This window comes from Diceros bicornis, chromosome 5 (assembly GCF_020826845.1).
Source record: "Diceros bicornis minor isolate mBicDic1 chromosome 5, mDicBic1.mat.cur, whole genome shotgun sequence".
Classification (NCBI taxonomy): Eukaryota; Metazoa; Chordata; class Mammalia; order Perissodactyla; family Rhinocerotidae; genus Diceros; species Diceros bicornis.
In genome coordinates, this window is record NC_080744.1 from 24,908,157 (window position 1) to 24,927,648 (window position 19,492).

General features: G+C 46.8%; 2 protein-coding genes across 6 annotated transcripts in view; one reads left to right on the plus strand and one right to left on the minus strand.

The window, feature by feature from the left end:
• The window catches only part of SLC7A7 (solute carrier family 7 member 7), a 36,981-nt gene extending 23,982 nt beyond the window's left edge, over nt 1–12,999 (plus strand). For all 5 annotated transcript variants that reach the window (XM_058540966.1, XM_058540967.1, XM_058540971.1 and 2 more), the window contains 8 exons: nt 7,451–7,576; nt 8,384–8,528; nt 10,039–10,162; nt 10,420–10,523; nt 10,816–10,912; nt 11,702–11,851; nt 12,069–12,252; nt 12,473–12,999. In XM_058540966.1, the coding sequence (XP_058396949.1) occupies nt 7,451–7,576; nt 8,384–8,528; nt 10,039–10,162; nt 10,420–10,523; nt 10,816–10,912; nt 11,702–11,851; nt 12,069–12,252; nt 12,473–12,579 (1,037 nt within the window). In that variant the 3' untranslated portion in view covers nt 12,580–12,999. The remainder of the gene's footprint in view (nt 1–7,450; nt 7,577–8,383; nt 8,529–10,038; nt 10,163–10,419; nt 10,524–10,815; nt 10,913–11,701; nt 11,852–12,068; nt 12,253–12,472) is intronic.
• Nucleotides 13,000–13,530: 531 nt separating this feature from the next.
• Nucleotides 13,531–19,237, minus strand: OXA1L (OXA1L mitochondrial inner membrane protein). Its single transcript, XM_058540976.1, has 10 exons — nt 19,149–19,237; nt 18,577–18,738; nt 17,340–17,553; nt 15,376–15,519; nt 15,037–15,122; nt 14,691–14,855; nt 14,403–14,507; nt 14,131–14,293; nt 13,965–14,045; nt 13,531–13,880 (listed from the first exon to the last, which is right to left on the minus strand). Exons 1-10 carry the CDS (start codon nt 19,209–19,211, stop codon nt 13,753–13,755), a joined length of 1,311 nt encoding a protein of 436 aa, XP_058396959.1. The 5' UTR covers nt 19,212–19,237; the 3' UTR covers nt 13,531–13,752.
• Nucleotides 19,238–19,492: the final 255 nt, after the last annotated feature.

Genomic DNA, 19,492 nt, shown 5'->3' on the forward strand with positions numbered 1-19,492 from the left:
AGATAGTTGTGTGTCATAGTTGCACATCCTTCTAGTTGCTGTATGTGGGACGTGGCCTCAGCATGGCTGGAGAAGCGGTGCGTCGGTGCTCGCCCGGGATCCGAACCCAGGTCGCCAGTAGCGGAGCGTGCGCACTTAACTGCTAAGCCGCGGGGCCGGCCCTGAACACATAGCTTTTTGATGAGCTTAGATTTTTAGAAATGAAATACAAGGGATGGTGAGAGGTGATGTATGTAACTAAAACAAAATGCAAGAGTGTCCTGAAGGTTCGTGCCCAGCATGGACTCAGATCTGAAGAAGCAACTGAGGACAATAGAAGGCTCTGAGAGGAATGTTCAGAGTGAGAACAACAAGGGCAGGGCTGGATGCTCTGGGGACAGTTAGTTCTACGATGATAGATGGTGGAGAGAAAGGAGGAGGCCACAGTCCCATTTTTCTTCTAACCTTACCTGGCAGAAGGACTGCTAACCTAGAAAGGGTGCAATAAAAAACCAGCAGGCTAACAGATCTAGGCCAACAAGAAAGCAAGACCAAGAGAGTTGAAGAGATAGTAATAAAGCATGTCATTGCTTTAAATGTTTATACCTATTTACTTGCAGACAAATTGAAAAAATTTATAATTAGTTGAGGTGACAGAATCACCACCAGGCATCCAGGATCTTGGAGAACAGGAAGGGTGTGAAAAAGAAGCTGTTGAGTGATGTATTAGTTTCCTATTGCAGCTGTAACAAATTATCACCAATTTCGTGGCTTAAAACAACACAAATTTATTATCTTACAGTTCTGTAGCTCAGAAGTCTGAAATGGGTCTCACTGGGCTAAAATCAGGGTGTCAGCAGTGCTGTGTTTCTTTCAGGAGGCTCTAGGGGAGAATCCTTCTCCAGCTTCTAAAGGCTGCCCACATTCCTTGGCTCATGGCCCCCTTTCATCTTCAAATCCAGCAGTAGCTGGTCAAGTCTTTCTCACATGGCATCACTCTGACACTGACTCTTCTACCTTCCAGGGACATTATTCTGCCCACCACGAGTGATAATCTGGCTTTCCAAGAAAGAGAAAGGTGGATTCTGAGCATTCTGTACTGATAATTTGAAGTTGATTCCTGCCCCAATTCTAGACTCATCTGCTAAACCTGGTTAGCAAAGTATGAGGAGAAGAAAGGAGGATCTCTAGTAACCTGTATGGATTCACTAAAAACAAGCTATGCAGGGCTGGCCCGGTGGTGTAGTGGTTAAGTTCACATGCTCTGCTTCGGTGGCCTGGGGTTTGTGGGTTTGGATCCTGGGTGCAGACCTATACACCACTTATCAAGTCATGCTGTGGCAGGCGTCCCACGTATAAAGTAGAGCAAGATGGGCACGGATGTTAGCCTGGGGCCAATCTTCCTCAGCAGAAAGAGGAGGATTGGCAACAGATGTTAGCTCAGGGCTAATCTTCCTCACCAAAAAAAAAAAAAAAAACCAAAAAAACCACAAAAAAAACTAAGCTAAGCTAACCTCATTTTTGTTCAATTTTAACATTGTATTCAAGTGTAATATACAAAAGCAATGGTGCACATGTCATAATGTATAGCTTGATGAATTTTCCCAAACTGAACACGTATGTGTAACCAGCAACCACATCGAGAAACCGGCCCCCAAACCCCTCTGTGTTCCTCCCAGTCACTCTCCCCTGTCCCCCACACTCACATAAGGGGAAATCACTGTTCTGACTTCTAGTAGCATACATTAATTTTGCCTGTTTTTGTGTGAATGGATATAAAGGGTATGTAATCTTTTGTGTCTGGCTTTTTCACTTAATATCGTTGTGAAGTTCATCCATCTTTTTGTCTGTGGTTGTAGACGGTTCATTCTCACTGCTGTTTAGTATTCCATGGTATTTATCTAGCCACTCTACTGTTGATTGGCATTTGGGTTGTTTCTAATTTTTGACTATCACAATGGTAGAGCTATGAACATTCTAGCATAAATATGTACTAATTTCATTTGAATCATTTGATAGCATTATTAGATTGCTAGAGCAGAGACGTGTATAGAGATTTCAGAGAGGTTCTTGACAAACTCTCTTGATATTCTTGTTGACAAGGTGGAAAAAGGTGGCATAGAGAAAAGAATAGTTTGATGGATTCTTGGTTGATGTGGAATAATGACGGCATACAGGCAGGTCTATTGTGATAGACTACGGGGCTCTGCCTATCCTAGTCAGCATTTTTTTTTTTTTTGTGAGGGAGATCAGCCCTGAGCTAACAACCGATGCTGATCCTCCTCTTTTTAGCTGAGGAAGATTGGCCCTGAGCTAACATCTGTGCCCATCTTCCTCTACTTTATATGAGACGCAAGTGGTGCGTTGATGCGCACCCGGGATCTGAACCTGCGGACCTGGGCTGCCGAAGCAGTGAGCATGAACTTAACCGCTTGTGCCACCGGGCTGGCCCCCATAGTCAACATTTTTATCAGTGACTTCGGTGAAAACTGAGGAGGTATGCTAATCAAATTTGCAGATTTCACAAAATTGAAAGCGTTTGAATTAATTGATAAAATTAAGGGGAAAAATCCATTTCTAGTAGATGGGAATGATGCTTAAAAATTCACAGAGGTGGGCCGGCCCCATGGCTTAGCAGTTAAGTGCACGCGCTCCGCTACTGGCAGCCCAGGTTCGGATCCCGGGCACGCACCGACGCATCGTTTCTTGGGCCATGCTGAGGCTGCGTCCCACGTAACAGCAACTAGAAGGATGTGCAACTATGACATACAACTATCTGCTGGGGCTTTGGGGAAAAAAAGGAGGGGGATTGGCAATAGATGTTAGCTCAGAGCCGGTCTTCCTCAGCAAAAAGAGGAGGATTAGCATGGATGTTAGCTCAGGGCTGATCTCCCTCATACAAAAAAAAAATTCAGAGAGGAGGGCTGGCCGGTGGCGTAGGGGTTAAGTTTGCGCGCTCCACTTTGGTGGCATGGGGTTTGCAGGTTTGGATCCTGGGCATGGACCGATGTACCGCTTGTCAAGCCATGCTGTGGTGGCATCCCAAATAAGGTAGAGGAAGATGGGAACGGATGTTAGCCCAGGGCCAATCTTCCTCAGCAAAAAGAGGAGGATTGGTATCAGATGTTAGCTCAGGGCTAATCTTCCTCACACACACACACACAAAAACAATTCACAGAGGAGAGCCAGCCCTGATGGCCCAGTGGTTAAAGTTCGGCACGCTCTGCTTTGGTGGCCTGGGTTTGGTTCCCAGGCGTGGAACCACACCACTTGTCTGTCAGTAGCCATGCTGTGTTGGTGGTTCACACAGAAGAACTAGAAGGACTTACAACTAAAATATACAACTATGTACTAGGGCTTTGGGGAGGGAAAAAAGAAAAAGAGGAAGATTGGCAACAGATGTTAGCTCAGGGTGAATCTTTCCTGGCAAAAAAAAAAAAAAAAAATTCACAGAGGAAAGTTACTAGGAATAAATGTAAAGTCCCGTATTTGGGATTAAAAAAAAAAAATAACTTTTATAGGCCCAAAAAGAGGGAGAGGGAAAAGCTCATCAGTTTGAGGTGTGGAAAAAAGGAACTGTAGTTGACAATGAATTCAAACTGAGACGCCATAGTCTACAACCATGTCTGGAGTTTTCTGTGTGGGTCTCACGTTTCCAGAGAGACACTGACAAAGTGAAGTAAATGCAGAAGAGAGGACTGGGATGGTGACTGGTCTGGAAGTCACACTTGTCACGCAAGAGGTTGAAGAAACTTTCAGGTTTTTAGCCTGAAAGAGGGAAGACTCAAGGGGGACAGGGTGTTAATGTTTAATGATAAGAAGGGCCAGTATGTGGAAGAGGGTTGAGCTGGATTCTGGGCAGCTCCAGAGCAGAGGTTTAGGACTACTGGGTAGAAGTTGCAAGGAAGAAGTTTTTGGTTTAATGGAAGGAAGAGCTATTGATTGCTTTAGAAATGGAATGAGTTGGGGCCGGCCTGGTGGTGCAAGCGGTTAAGTGCGCGCACTCCACTGTGGTGGCCCGGGGTTCGCCGGTTCGGATCCTGGGCGCGCAACACCACACGGCTTGTCAAGCCATGCTGTGGCGGCGTCCCATATAAAGTGGAGGAAGATGGGCATGGATGTTAGCCCAGGGCTAGTCTTCCTCAGCAAAAAGAGGAGGATTGGCAGATGTTAGCTCAGGGCCGATCTTCCTCAAAAAAAACCCCAAAAAACAGAAGAAATGGAATGAGTTGTCTAATAAACTATTGAGGTTTTATAGTCCCTGGGAATTTGAAGCAGAGAATGGATTAAATAGCGGCCTAAGTTTCGTGTGTTACATTTTATGTATTTAAAACTAATGGTGCTGGGAAAACTGTAGGTTTAACGTTCTTTTTCAGGGACTGTTTAATTTGAGCACCTAAACTAAATCTGGGCATCTGATCCGGAGTGGGCTGCAAGCTTTGTTCTGTTCTGAATCAACCTAGGCAGTGTTCTCCTGGCTTTTAGTTCTAGAGCTGACACTGGGCCTTAGTGCTGGAGCTAGGCTCCTGCTCCAGGGGAGCCCATATAGGCTGGGTTTGATGATCCATTCAGGTGCATCTCTTTAGATGATTATAGGAGTGACTTCTTCGCACTTGCTCCTTTCTCCAAAGCAGGGGTCAAAGCAGGAATGGAGCTGCACCTGAGTCATGGGTCCAAGGTGATTTCAGGCCATCTTCCTGTCGACTTGGCCCAGCGTTGGATGGGGATTGAATTGCACCTAGACATAGGAGGAGGGTAGGGTGTCTCTGTCCTTGAGGGTAACTTGCAGTTGCCTCCATATTATTCTACCCCTGTGGTCCCCTCCTGTCCCTGCCTCTGAAGCAGGAGGTTGGGCTCCACTTCAAGAACAGTGCACTTGGCCTGGCTCTGGGGCCTCGGGTCAGCTGTATCCGTTGGGGGTGGGGACAAAGAACCCAGTCAGCACTGCTGCCGCCATACTCGTTTCCTGCTCCCACAGCCAAGAGGCCCCAGATAAAGCTGGGCTCTGGGGAAGGTGAGGGCCAACTCTCTTCAGGCAGTTCCTCTGTGCCCTGGTTTCTTTCCATAGGATTCCCTTCTTCATTCAAACTGAGACCCCTGTGTTCCATAGAGAGAGCAGACCAGGGCAAGATGGTGGGTCAGTGGGGGAGGGGAAATACTGGCGGGTAAAAGGAGGGATACAAATGGGTGGACGTGAGAGTAGAGAAGTGGTAGGGATTAAAATGTAAGCAATCCATGTATTTTCATTTCAGGGTTTGTTGTTGTAAAGGATGATGAGTTGGCTTTTCCCTGCCCACATCCCTGGACAGAGCTGAGAACAGAACCTTGCGGCACACGCTGCAGCCTGACTCTGAACCACAAGTAGTCCCTTAAGCCCACTCCAGTTTGGTGTTGTGACCCATGGTTACCCTGAGGGCTAACCATGAATTTTAATTAGCGGTCCCATTCCCTGGTGAATATGGCAGCATCAGGAGTCCCTGGTGTTTCTAGTCGCAAACCCGGCTTGTGTTATATTTGTAAGTCAGCAGCAGGCCCGAGGGTAAGGATGGAGGGAAGTGGCCTGAGGGCTGCTGAATGGCTGGAGGCCGAAGGCCAGTGGGGAGTCAAGGCTGGGTGACTGGCTTGGGGGGATCAACACATCTGAAAGATTTGTGGAGGGCGCCATACAGGCACTTTGGTCATTTTGTGGGGTGCTCGTGGAGACTGCACACTTGTGTCTTTAATGATTAACTTAGCACTGGGGAGGCCTGGAGTTATGGGTGCATTTTTGCCCAGCCCTGTGATAAGGTTGGTGTTTATTGTCTTGTGTGTTAGGCAGAAAGGCAAATGTTTTTGTGGGACAGGAATGCCCCGTTTCTGGAAGAGCAGAAAAGAACTTGGGCAGCAAGTAGAACAGGAGAGGTGTAAGGGAGGGGGGGAGAGAGAGAGATGATGGGACAGCTGTTTTGAGTAGATGGGGAGTACTTCCTGGCTGTGTTGGTGGCCTGAAGCAGGCAAGCCCAGCCCTGGGTCTCAATCTCTGCGCTGGTCAGGCAGGCTGGCTCTGGCCTTGCCTTTGGAGCCGTCCTTCTAGTGCTCCAGTTGCTGAGCTGGGAAGGAGGGAGTAGTGAAGCAATTCACTGCCACAGTGGGGAAGGTGTGGTATAGGTGCCTTCCTGCCTGTTTAAAAGGCTGGTAGGAGATTGAGGAACAGTCTGCTGAGTTTCAGAATTGTTTCTTTTGACTGTCTTCCCCACCACATCCAGGGACTATTGGTCAACCTCACAGCATGTGTGGACCTCCCTTTTTGAATTTCTTCTTCTGAAGTAGCTGATTGTAACTTTTTTGGGGGTAATGGATTTCTCTAAGATTCTGATGAAAGCTATGGACCCTTTTCTTAGAAAAATGCATATACTTTGGACACACGCACATAACACTTTGCAAAGAATTTCAGGCCTTGTGGAAGTCCTAGGTTAAGAACCCTGGCTCTCGGGCTGGCCCAGTGGCTTAGCGGTTAAGTGCGCGCGCTCCGCTGCTGGCGGCCCGGGTTCGGATCCTGGGCGCGCACTGACGCACCGCTTCTCCGGCCATGCTGAGGCCGAGTCCCACATACAGCAACTAGAAGGATGTGCAACTATGACATACAACTATCTACTGAGGCTTTGGGGGAAAAAAATAAATAAATAAAATTATGAAAAAAAAAATAAAATGATTTAAAAAAAAAAAAAGAACCCTGGCTCTGAGGGTGATGTGTGAACTTTACCAAAGCTCGTCCAGGTAAAGGGATTGCCTCTACCCTAGGGTAGAAGGATTTGAGGAATGTTTGTAGCTCTTACTTTTACATTATCTAGTTGGGAAAAATGCCCTGTCCCCATTTTATAGGAACCTCGGCTCCAAGAATCTTTCCAAGCACGAAAACAAGCAGCTGAGCTGGCAGGCAGTAGCAGGAAGTCTGGCCCCCATCCTAATCCTTGGCCACACATCCTGACCTGCTGGCCCAGACATTGGATAAGTCACAATAGGACTCGTCAAGGTTAACAGTAATACCACAGCATCAGAATGCTGGGTTCTGGAGCCCATAACAGGAGGCAGGGGGTGGAGAGACCGTGACTTTTCAGAGCCAACAGCCAGAACACATCGTTAATCCTCTATGGATACCAGTTGCCTCCCCCTGCTGTGAGCACTTTGTATGTAAGCAACTCCACAGTCACTTTGTTTTGTGTCTCCTGTGTAAGTGCTGAGGGTGTGTTTTTCTGTGTGTGTTTCTGTTTGTGTTTGTGCTATGTACACAGCTGCTCAGCAAGTGCCTTTGAATGATAGTGGGGAGGACATTCTGGGCAGAGGTTTCCAATGCAGAGCAGGTCAGAGCCCAGACACTTCTGTCTTTGGCCAAACGGTCTATTTTGGTGACTGCTACTGGAAAAATTGCTTGGGAAGCTAAGCCCCTCTGGATGGTAGGGTCAGTCACCAATCGGTATTATTTTTCTTTCAGGTCTCTTAACCTTCATTAACTGTGCGTATGTCAAGTGGGGAACCCTGGTACAAGATATTTTCACCTATGCTAAAGTATTGGCACTGATCGCCATCATCATCGCAGGCATTGTTAGACTTGGCCAGGGTAAGAAATAATATTAATAGCAACTAACATTTGTTAAGCATTTTCTATGAGCCACACTCCTCTAAGTGCCCTTTGTGCACAATCTCATTTGGTAGGTACTATTATTATTCCCATTTTATAGATGAGGAAACTGAGGCTGCAGAATTATCTTGCTCAAGTCCCCAGCTAGTAAGTAGTGGAGCTGAAATTTGTACCCAGGTGGACTGACCCCAAAGTCTGTCCTTTAACTTCTATGCATGCTGTCTCCCAGAGGAGGCTGATCTCGGCAAAAGAGCTGACAGTCATGCCCTGGCAGCCGGCTTTTGCAGATTGTCGAGCCCAACGCTGTGGCTATGATTATTCTCCCCTTGGGAGTGGGCAAGGGTAGAAATGAGCTCCTTGTACCCACTCCTCTCCAGGTTCCAGGTATGAACCCCCACCCTACAACTACTCTACTGGCCTGGGCATGCCGAGTCCTGCCCTTCCTCCACCCCGTATCAGCTCTGTCCAGTGTTAGAAAGGGGGCAGGAATCGGGCAGCTCGCAGGGCAGGACAGAACCGCATCACTCTGTTCTCCAGCCCCTCAGCTCCTAGAAAGTCACCCCGGTCCTTCCTGTCAAGATCCCCATGATGTACCCTGCATTCCAGCCCATGACCATGGGCTTCTCTCTTCTGTTCCCTGTCCTTCACCAGTACCCTTGCTGCCACAGGTGTTCTAAGCCACTCACCTGCTATCATTGCCATACTCTTCCACTCCTTTATGGATTGCCTTGAAGTTGGGAGGTAGGCCACTAATTCTTCTGCCTTTCTATGTTCTCTGGGTTCCAGGAACCTCAACTCACTTTGAGAATTCCTTTGAGGGCTCATCTTTTGCAATGGGTGACATTGCCTTGGGACTGTACTCAGCTCTGTTTTCCTACTCGGGCTGGGACACCCTCAACTATGTCACTGAAGAGATCAAGAATCCTGAGAGGTAGGTACCTCACCATCAACTTCCCATGGCAATAATGATAGCTGTCATTTATTGAGCTCCTACCGCCTGTCAGACAGCATACTGCAACTGCCAAGGTTGATTTTTATCAGCCTCATTTTAATAGATGGGAGGCCTGAGGCCCAGAGAAGTAGCTTGTCCATGATCATGGTAACAGAGCTGAGATGTGAACTTTCTTGTGTATGTTTTAAAAAGAAATTTTTTAAAGAGCCCTTTTCACATTTGTTCATTCATTCCTGCATTAATTAAAGCAGGTTGTACCATGTGCTCGTGTATGCTTTTTTATAGATTTTCCTTGATAGATCTTTCACCCACTCTTATCCCCACATGGATAACTTAGGTCAGAGACTCCCAGAAATCTTCCCGTGTCCCTTCTGGTCCCTTCCTTGTTTCTCAGACTCATACTGATGTAGTGGTATTGTTTCAGCCAGTCAAGGATATGACCCCACCATTGTTACTCTGAATTACCCTGTAGTCATGCAGAGTGAAAAGAGCACAGCACAGGGAGTCAAGGGCCTGGAGCCTGTCTTCCCACTGATTTGCTGGATGACCTTGAGGGAGTTCCCACCATCTCTTTGCCTGCTTCCTTATCTGTAATTGAGGGGGTTGAATTACATGATCTCTAGAGCCTTTCCTGGCTCTAAAATTCAATGATTCTGGGAACTAAGATTTGCCAGGGAGTGGAGTTTCTGTAAATTTTTAGGTCAAAAGAAGAATAATAAACTCCTTTTGGCTTTGAGAAACAAAGTACACATCCAGTGTTGCATCCCTGGGAGCAGACAGTAGAAGCAGGATAGAGGCCTGGGTGGTGCTTCCACCTACTGGACAGAAGCTGAATGTCTTTGCCTCTTTTTCCTTTCCCCCAGTCTCATTGTGAAAAACGTTTATAGAGATCATGGCTTTATTGGGCTAGAGGGACCTTGAGAGGTCTTCGCATCTTTCTCTTGGCCACTGGTTAGGATGGCACCAAGGTTCTCAAACTGAGTAAGGAGGTGGGGTTGACATATTTCTCAGGTTGCTTGTTCAGATATGCACACTGCGCTTCCTACTGAGGGCCTGTCTTATTCTCTGGAGTTGTTAGATTTCACAATTTGCCTCTATAATTTCTTCTTATATTTCTCAACCTTAAGACAAATTTTCCGATAATCTTAGAGAAGGAATCCTGACACCAAGAGACCTTTAGATGTAAAAAAAACAAAACCAAAAACCTCCCATCTTCCTGTACTATTATGCTGTGACATAGTTCTTTGTTAATCCTTTTTTTTTTTTTTTTTTGCATAGCCCTTTCTCTGAATGTAATATTCTTTTCCCTTGATGCTCTTTAATTCTTAAGAGTTCAGTGCTTCAGCCACTATCCTAGGCAACTTCAAAGGCAAAGGCACTGGGGAAATGCCACAGGAGGCCCCATCCCTGGTGTGACAGTCTAAGGATTAAAGGTGACATGGGGATGCGACTGTATGATTAATGTATCCATTATTCTGTTTGGCTATAGGAATCTGCCCCTCTCCATTGGCATTTCCATGCCCATTGTCACCATCATCTACATCTTGACCAATGTGGCCTATTACACCGTGCTAGACATGAGGGACATCCTGGCCAGTGATGCTGTTGCTGTGGTAAAGGATTTTCACTAGCAGAAGGCTGAGGGTGTGTTTGTGGGCTTCTGGGTATACCACAGCTCTTCAAAGTCCCAGAAAGGGGGTAGTCCTTGAAAGGAATATGCTTAGGATACTGGGCTTGCAAAAAGGTCCTGTTACCCTTGTTGTGGAAGAGGGTTGCATTCCTAGTACGGGGAATCGGGGGGCATGCCTGTCCATGCCTTTCATCCCTTTTAGGTCCTGGTAATGACTCTTTTTTCATTCCTTCCCCTTAGACTTTTGCAGACCAGATTTTTGGAATATTCAACTGGACAATTCCACTGGCAGTTGCATTATCCTGTTTTGGTGGCCTCAATGCCTCCATTGTGGCTGCTTCTAGGTATGAGTGGCATCTTTTACTGGGCATGTGTTGTGAAGAGCTATGGCAGGGGAGGATAGGACTTAACAGGGCCCAGACGTTAGTCACTGTGCTTCCCAGATGATATTCACAACTCTTTACTCGTTTCCATCAGCAGCCTCTAGTTCTTACTAATCTCAATATTGAACTCCATTCCATATTATTCAAACTCTTCTGAAGGAGGGGATGGCAGAGAGAGGGCTGTGTGGCATGTGAGCCAGGCCACACCCAGCATCTCACAAGTTCCTCAGCCTCACCTGTCTTCCCCCAATAGGCTCTTCTTTGTGGGCTCAAGAGAAGGCCATCTCCCCGACGCCATCTGCATGATTCAGGTTGAGCGGTACACGCCGGTGACAGCTCTGCTCTTCAATGTAAGTCATCTCAAGGATGGGCCTGAAAGCCAGATTGTGGGGGAAACCTGAGTAACAGTAGATGCAACTGTTCTAGCTTCCTGAAAGCTCTAAGAGATTGTAATAGAAAAACTAGTGTTGGAATAGCCATTGTGAGCAAGGCACTGTGCTAACTGCTGCGGTGGTTCCTGAGAGAGAATCCATCTTCTTTAAGGAATGGTAACCTCCTTCAGTCTTGGATAAGGCATATGTACAGGGAATACATTGTAACGACTGCCATGAAAGTGACTGATGTAGTGTTTATGGGAAGAAATGATCACTTCCATGGGGGTAGAGGCTGAATGAGGAAAGACTTCTCCAAGAAAGTGCATTTGAAGTGGATTTTTAAGGTTAGGGTTGCAAATGGTAGAGATGGGCTATAGGTTAAGAGAAACAGCTTCAAAAAGTTCTGAGATAAGGCAGTGTGGAATTGGGGAGTAGGAGATAAAAGCTGGAAACATAGGTTGGAGCCATTATGGGGAGCCTCTTAGGCAAAAGATTTTTGAGGAACTGTTTTGAGCTGTGCTTTACATAAGGTTAACTTGGCAAAGGTGTGAAGAATGGGCTGAAAAACCAATTGAGGCTATTGACTTAATACAAAAGGAATGACGTATTGAAACTTGGGAACTAAAGGGGGTAGGAACAGAAAAGGAGAGAGAGGGAGTCTCTGAGGACTTGACAAGGGGATGATCTGTGGGACATAAAGGGGAGTGAAAAGTGCCTTGAGTAACAAAGGCCATAAGCAGAGCTGACGTGGGCTTGTGCTTACAGGGTATCATGGCACTGATCTACTTGTGTGTGGAGGACATCTTCCAGCTCATTAACTACTACAGCTTCAGCTACTGGTTCTTTGTGGGGCTCTCTATTGTGGGTCAGCTTTATCTGCGCTGGAAGGAGCCTGATCGACCTCGTCCCCTCAAGGTAACTCACCTCCATCCTACCTCTGCTCCATCTGCTCCAGGGGATTCTTATAAGACGGTTTATTCAGAAACCTTTACCTAGGACTTGGTGGTGGTAGTGTGCTGAGATAAAGGGGATGGAAAGAAGGTCCAGTGCTCTGATCTTCACAGGAGGTGGGGTTATTTTGGCTGTCAGTCCTGAGTTGCCTAACTTCCAGTTGTTTTCTCTGTGCCCTTAGCTCAGCCTTTTCTTCCCCATTGTCTTCTGCCTCTGCACCATCTTCCTGGTGGGTGTTCCACTTTACAGTGATACCATCAACTCCCTCATTGGCATTGGCATTGCCCTCTCAGGCTTGCCCTTTTACTTCCTCATCATCAGAGTGCCAGAACACAAACGACCTCATTGCCTGCGAAGGATTGTGGGTAAGCCCTGGCTCCTCAAGTTGGCTCAGCTATTGCGTAGCCTATTCCCCCCCCCAACTTTTGCAAATCTAGTCTCTCAAGTCACTTTTGCCATTGCCCCTTCCGGTTGTTAACCCTAAGGCTTAACTGAGTTGTCCCCTCAGGCTCAGCCCCATTCAGTGCCACTTGAACTCAGCCCAGTTGACCTCTTCTCAGTTTTGACTCAAAGTTCTCTTTGTAGCATCCACCACATGGTACCTCCAGGTCCTATGTATGTCAGTTGCTGCAGAGATGGATTTGGAAGATGGAGGAGAGATGCCCAAGCAACAAGATCCCAAGTCTAACTAAATACCTCCTGGAATCCTGAGATATGGAAAGCAGGGGCCTCTTGTCTTATACCAGCTGGAGCCAAGGAAGTTGAAAAGGAAAGCTGACTTCTTTGGAGGCACCTGTCCAGAAGCCTGGTGTGGGGAGCTTTAACAGCTTTGACCTTGCTTTTTGAGAGATGGAAAGTAATTTATTTGTTTTGCTACCTATTGTTCTAGATTTTTTTAAAGGGACAATAAAGCAGACTATGGTGGGGAGCATGTCAGGTGTGGGCTTGGTTGTTCTAATAGCACATTCCCATGTGTTAAGACATTCACTCACCTCTGCATGTGCCTACCCACTCTTTTCCTTTAAAAGGGCCACTAATGCTCCAAATTTGTCTCCTTTAGAGAGACACAAAACTGTCACAGATGCTGGACAATAAAAGGGTTATGTTCCTAAGCTTTGAGTGGCTTCATTTTATATAGTGTCTCTGGGACAGCTCCCATTAACCTGGCAGGAAGACTAAAAACAATCTTATGCTTGAAAGTATCCAAGTATTTCTTCCCTCTCAAGCCAGTGGCTGAAGGCTGATGCAACCAATCTCTACCCAAGAGAACACCTAAAGTGCTATAGCAAAATGTTAGGTTGTTAGAAAAAAACTGTACCAGCTTCCATTCTTTTTAATTATCACTAAGAATTTGAGCACATCTACTACTTGAAGGATACTTTATAGGTAATCTTGGGGTAAATAAATGTGGTTACTCTATTTAGCTACAGTCTGAACTCATCAGGCATACCTCTGTGACTACACTGCAAATATGGATAGAACATATCTATGGGGTGGGGCCTAAGCTCTTAATGCCACTGGATACAACACCAAGACATTTCCTAAGAGCATGGTCCAGCAAGAGCAATCACCACCCAATCTATTCCTCATTTTTCTGAAGCACACAATCCATTTCCCTGTTTAATAAGTATCAGAAAGCAGCATGTAGTACAGAAGTTTACTAACTCTGGATGGGAAGATCACTTGGCTCCCCAGTGCCGTCTTACACTTAGATGTAAGAGTCTGTAGTGGAATCCACTTTGAAAACAAACATTTTCATGTCCCACAGTTGCTAGGTCTGGGGCAAGGACCCAGCGTCAAATCTTGTTCTGAGGCTGAGTCTTTGAAGAGACAGAGTTCCTGCCAGTAAGAGCTGGGAAGAGAATTCAGCCAAGTGTGTCGCGCCAGGGCTGCTTTGACTTTGGTTTGGTGCTGCTGCTGTCAGGGGTGTTGGGAGGGTGATTCTTTCCAGGCTGTAGCAGAGGGTTGTGGGTAAAGGTCTGTCGTAAGGGACCTGGGGGAAGAGGAGAAAACAAATATAGATGAATCAAGGAAAGGAGGAAACAAATGACAGATTTAGACTGAGAGGGTTATTTACCCCTGGCTGCTAGCTCCAAGTGATTCTGCATGCGTCGTTCACGCTCTCGTAGCTGATGTGCCATCTCAGCATTCTTCCAGCCTGTGTAAACAGTAAGACAGTCAGTCCTGTACTCATTTTTAGACCACTTTCCCCTGGTCCTGTTATGCAGAGGACAGGCCTTTACCACTTTTGAAGCTCTTGAAGAAGCCTTCCCGTGGAAGTAATTTGTTGGAGTCGTGTACAACACGCTGGGGGATTTTAAGCACAGTGCGTACGGCTGGAATCCGGAGGCAAGCCACCTGGCCCAGGGAAAACATATTGGACGAGAGCCAATACATGAACACGGCCTGGAAGGAAGGAAGAGAAGGAACTCAGAAGCCGCCTCCCTGGGTAGCTTGCTGGGAAATGGCTATGCCAGTGGAAGGACTTGGAGCCAGCCCCTAAGCCATTACCTACCGAGGGGAAATGGATAGTTATGGGCAGGACTGCCAGGGGCATCAATCTGATAAGATTTCTCATCCACTGAACATCAGAACTTTGCATACCAGTCTCAGCACCTAACTGCCAAAAAAAAAAAAAAGGCAGAGGAATAATAGCAAATGCATGTCAATTGTAGTGACTCTACCTCAAATTTCTTACCCATCAACTCTATTTCTCCAGGGAGTGAAGAATGACCATTCTGCACAACTACTTTACCCCCACTCCCCACTTTGCAGGCCTGGCACTTAGCCAACCCGGGCTTACCTCAAGCACACCCCACATTGTAGCAGTGACTACCAGTGGTAGCATGTAGGTGGGGTCAGATAGTGTGAGATCTTGGAACCACAAGAGGCCACCTGTCTGCAGGCTGGGCACAGGAAGGTTGGCCATTTCTCTCAAGGCAATGAAGAAGGAGATGAAGATTGGGGCCTATTACACAGGATCAACAGTGTCAGGACGCTTTAGCAGAGGGCACATTTTCATTACTCCATTATTTAAAACCATTATACCATCACCACCACCTGCTTTTTGGGGGTCTAGGGCATGGGAAACACAGAGGAGGTAATCTGATTGGTTCAGGACAAAATGAATGGGAAATGTTTTTGCTCACCTGAGTCAGAGGTAGAATGAGAGGTCTAAAGAGTTTAACATCATGCTTTTTCTGGTAAAGGGTCATCTCCGAGGAGGCCCTGTAAACTGTGAAGTGAGGAGAAGTTAATGGTTAGGCTAACAGTTGTGTCAGTGGAGGTGACTATCCTCATCGCCTGGCCCATGAAATTTCTAACTGACCCTGGCCAGTCACTGGAAACATTTGGCCCAAGGAGCAGTTAAATCTTTAGAACTTGCCCAACTGCAGCAACTCCTGATTTAGGTTGTTCCCTTCCCTCAGCAGAATGTCAGGAAAGTGCAAATGTGGTCCTCTCCCACGCTCACTCTGCAACTGACTCACACTCAGCATGGTCTCCTGCCAACTTGGCCTCCCTGATTCGAGTGGAAAACTTCTGGATCTCTGGCAAGTGGTTGTGGATCTTGGCTGCCTCTCGTTGGCCCTTCACGATGAGAGGAAACACCAGGCAGCGGGCAAGGACTGTACCTGGAAAACACATACTAGGACTGGAGTGAAATGAAAGCAGTTTTGCAGCTAGGTTGAGGGTTTCTAGGTCCTCACTGAAAGGGTCTCTCTTATTCCAGTCTATTCCAGACTGTGACTCATGCCCAAGGGGCCCAAAACAAAGGGCAGGGGTATGACTTAATTCCTTCAAGGGTCAGTCCTCTGCTTTGACAACACTGAAGGCTGGCATTAACTTCTCTAAGCAAATAACCAGGAATCCTGTTTCTTTCCTTGAACAAAAAGGTGACAGAAAATGCTTTTCTAATTAACAGTTTCCCAACTCTTCTATTATCAATGGAATAATTTTCCCCCCAACTCTAAGTGTAGCCCCAATATACATAACAGAGACAGTCAAGCTGCCCTGATGAGGGGGTAGTCTGGCTATAGGTTGTTCAATCTCTGGCCTTTCCTTTGTCAGAGGCATCTTTACAGAACTCTGGGGCTCCGAGAATGAGGTTTGAAAGCCACTGTCAGAAATCCCTGGAGTAGGAGGTAATCTGGTGGCCTAATGCTTTAGTTCCTCCCTATTTCTTTTCTTAGACTTCATATTTCCTGATCATTCCAACAAATATTTAGTTTATAGTATCTGTAGACAAACAAGGGGTCTGGGCTGAGAAGAGACCAGGGGGAGATATAGGTTTAGGCTTTATCAACAGTATGATGGATGATGTGGAGTGGAAAGAGAAGGAAGCTAAGGATAGAACCCAGAATACCAGCACTAAAGGGATAGCTAGAGTATTGGGCAATGGAGATTGGAAGGTGTGGTCAGATAGGAAGAAAATCAAGAAAGACTGTCAAAAAGCCAAGGGATCGGGCCAGCCCCCTGGCTTAGCGGTTAAGTGCACGCGCTCTGCTGCTGGCGGCCTGGGTTTGGATCCCGGGCATGCACCGACGCACCGCTTCTCCGGCCATGCTGAGGCCACGTCCCACATACAGCAACTAGAAGGATGTGCAACTATGACATACAGCTATCTACTGGGGCTTTGGGGGAAAAATAAATAAAAAAAATTATTAAAAAAAAAACAACAAAAAAGCCAAGGGATAGATTTCAGGGTCTAAGGTGTCTAATGCAGAAAGGTCAAGTGTAAAAAGAAAAATGGATTTAGCAATGATGTCACTGGCAGTTAGAATGAGGTGGCATTAGTACAAGTCAGATTGCTGAGGGTCAAAGAGTAAAAAGAAAGAAGTCCACTGGATGCAGAATACTCTTAAATAACAGCTATGAAAGGAAGGAGAGACACAGGATAGTAGTTAAAGATGAACAAAGAATGAGGGAAAGGAATTTTCCCCTGAGCAACACAGGGTATGCTTGAGCACGTTTATATGTTCAGGGTAGGGCGTTAAAGGGGGAGAAGATGAAGACACAGGGGAGAGAGGATGATCACTGGGGCAAGGTATAGTACGAAACAGAATTTAAAGCACAGTGTTAGCTTACAACAGGAGCAATGTGAGTGTCTTCTCCATTTTGGGGTTTAAGTGCCTGACTTGACCTTCTACTCTCATAGACCAGGGCAGCCTCATCACTGTTAACGAGGTCCCCTAACTCGAACCCTATGCTTACAATCAAATATCTATACATCTTGAATCCCAGATGACCTAGTGGTTTTATAATGCTCTTTAGGAAATATAAGTAGCGTACATCTAAGTATTATGAGCCTCTATCCCTCATTTGAATCATCTGCTTTTCTGACCCCTAAACTTCTGCAACTATTTCCTTGATCCACTCACGGAACTGCTGTCTTTAAAGTTCTATCCCTAAGTCCCCATTTCCTCTACCCTTGTCCAGGAGGTATTCCCCTTACATGCAGCAATGGCCCCCCACCAAGGTAAGCCAAGGTTAACATGCATAAATTCCAGTAAGTTCTGGATCAGTCCCACAGGGGTGTATGACCCCAGCCCCAGTTCAGCGAAGCTCTGTTCTGCAGCAGCTTGAACTACATCTGCAGTCTCTCCAGAAGCCACCTCAGTTACTGCTGTGGGTGGGGGAGTTGCAGGAATGACGGGAGGGACTTGAACCTGTGCAAAAGGAAGCCATGTGTAATATTCAGTAGGGGAGACATACAGAAATCAAGGGTCCCCTTATGATAACCCAAATTGGGTTGTTCTCTTGACTCCCTACTTCTTCTCCCAGGTTAACCTACAGTGTCCACAGAATTCAAAGCTTCAAGACGACATTTTATTTTCCCCTCCATGCAGGAAAATAAGTTACTTAGAGTAAGATTTCCTGACTTCCCTTTATGTTGGGAAGTTATTTCTTGTATCAGTGTTTTCTAAACTTCAGTCAGTTGAGAATCCCTGGCACGATTCTGCACGTACTGAAACTATCATATTTAGAATGTTTCTTTAAAACAACTTAGTTTTTTTTTTTTTTCTTTTTATTTTGTCCCCCTTTTTTTTTTTATATGTCCCCTTTTTATTTTTTGAGAATACTCAACATGAGATCTATCCTCTTAACAAATTTTGAAGTACACAATACCAAATTGTTAATTATAGGCACTATGTTGTACAGCAGATCTCTAGAATTTATTCGTCTAGCATAACTGAAACTTTATACCCATTAAACAGCTCCCCATTTCCCTCCTCCCTCAGCCCCTGGCAACCACCATTCTATTCTCTCTTTCTATGAGTTTGATTATTTTTGATACCTCATATAATAAAACAACTTAGTTTTTAAGACCGAAATATCTACTTGGTCTCATCCTCATAAATATTAATATCCATGAACTCATGTATATGATATGCAAGTTATAATTTTTCTAACACACACACCCGGAATCACTTCCTATCACCATCAGTGGCTTGCCGCCACTGCAAACAATGCCTTGTGTATAAGGTAAATCTCTCCTGCTGTACTCTCAATCATTTCCCCAACTGATGTGAAAATCTATCCCAAGCAGAGATGCTACCATTCTGGAGAGCTGTGTGTTGCGTGGACAAGAACTCAGCTCCACATTCCCCTTCCCTCCAGTCAAGACAAAATAAAAACAAATCAACCAAGAAGCACCACTCCTAACGCCGCAGGGACCAAACGCATCTTACCTGGGCTTCTGCGAACGAGATGGCAGAGGTACTGAGGCCACGGGGGCCAGAGGCCGCGAGCAGGACATAGTGCGGCCGCCCGCAGCACCCGCCGGCTGGGAAGAGGAGCCCCGCGGTCAGCGGTTTCCGGGGCCACTCCGAGGGCCCTGCGACGCGGTGGAACTAAAAGGAGGGTGGACCGTTTTATCGGGAGCAGAAGTCGCTCATTATGCTCACCCCGCAAGAAGCAGGCGGCCCGCTACCACAGAGAACACGGCTACTCTCCGCGGTGGCCCGAAGGCATGCAACCGGCGAGTCCTGGACCTCAGCCACCGCAGACCCACCCCGGGGCCCAGAGGTCGAGGCTGAGGTTTCCTTGGCAGGGGTGACACTTGTTTCCGAGAAGACACAATTGCATGGGGCCGCTGAGCCCGCGGGGTCGGGGACGTAACCCTCCTGCGTCCTCAGGCGACCCGAGGTCACGAGACGCAGGTGCCAGTGAACAGGTTAGCGTCTGCTCATGCCCCCAGCTGGAGTTGTCCCTGGCTCACGTCACAGGGGCAGGGCAGCACCCCGGCGCTCAGCATTCTTACCTGACGCTGGGGCCGTAGAAGGCGCAGAAGCTCCCGGCGTCCGCACATCAATACTACCGCCATCTTGCCGAGAAGAGGACTTGCGTTCGCGCCTGCGCACTCATAACTGCAGTCCCGCGGGAGGAGGCCCTTTTGGAAATGGGCATGAAGCCAGAGCTGTCTCCAAGATCAGGTGGTAAAGGAGACTGGAGCTTGGCAGCCATATTTGAAGTGGGTAAGAAGACCCACATTAACCAGATCGCGCAGGGAGTGTTTTCAGGAGACGGAAGTTAGGGGCCAAGTAACCGGCTGTATTTAGTGACTGCGTAAACCTGAGGCGTGTTCCTCCGTCTTCTAAAGGCGCA

Coding starts and splice junctions, on each gene's coding strand:
- OXA1L (XM_058540976.1), bottom strand. CDS start 19,211: ATGGCGGTAGTATTGATGTGCGGACGCCGGGAGCTTCTGCGCCTTCTA. Junction 17,554..18,576: donor TCTCGTTCGCAGAAGCCCAG/GTAAGATGCGTT, acceptor CCTTTTGCACAG/GTTCAAGTCCCTCCCGTCAT. Junction 14,046..14,130: donor CTTCAAGAGCTTCAAAAGTG/GTAAAGGCCTGT, acceptor CTGTTTACACAG/GCTGGAAGAATGCTGAGATG.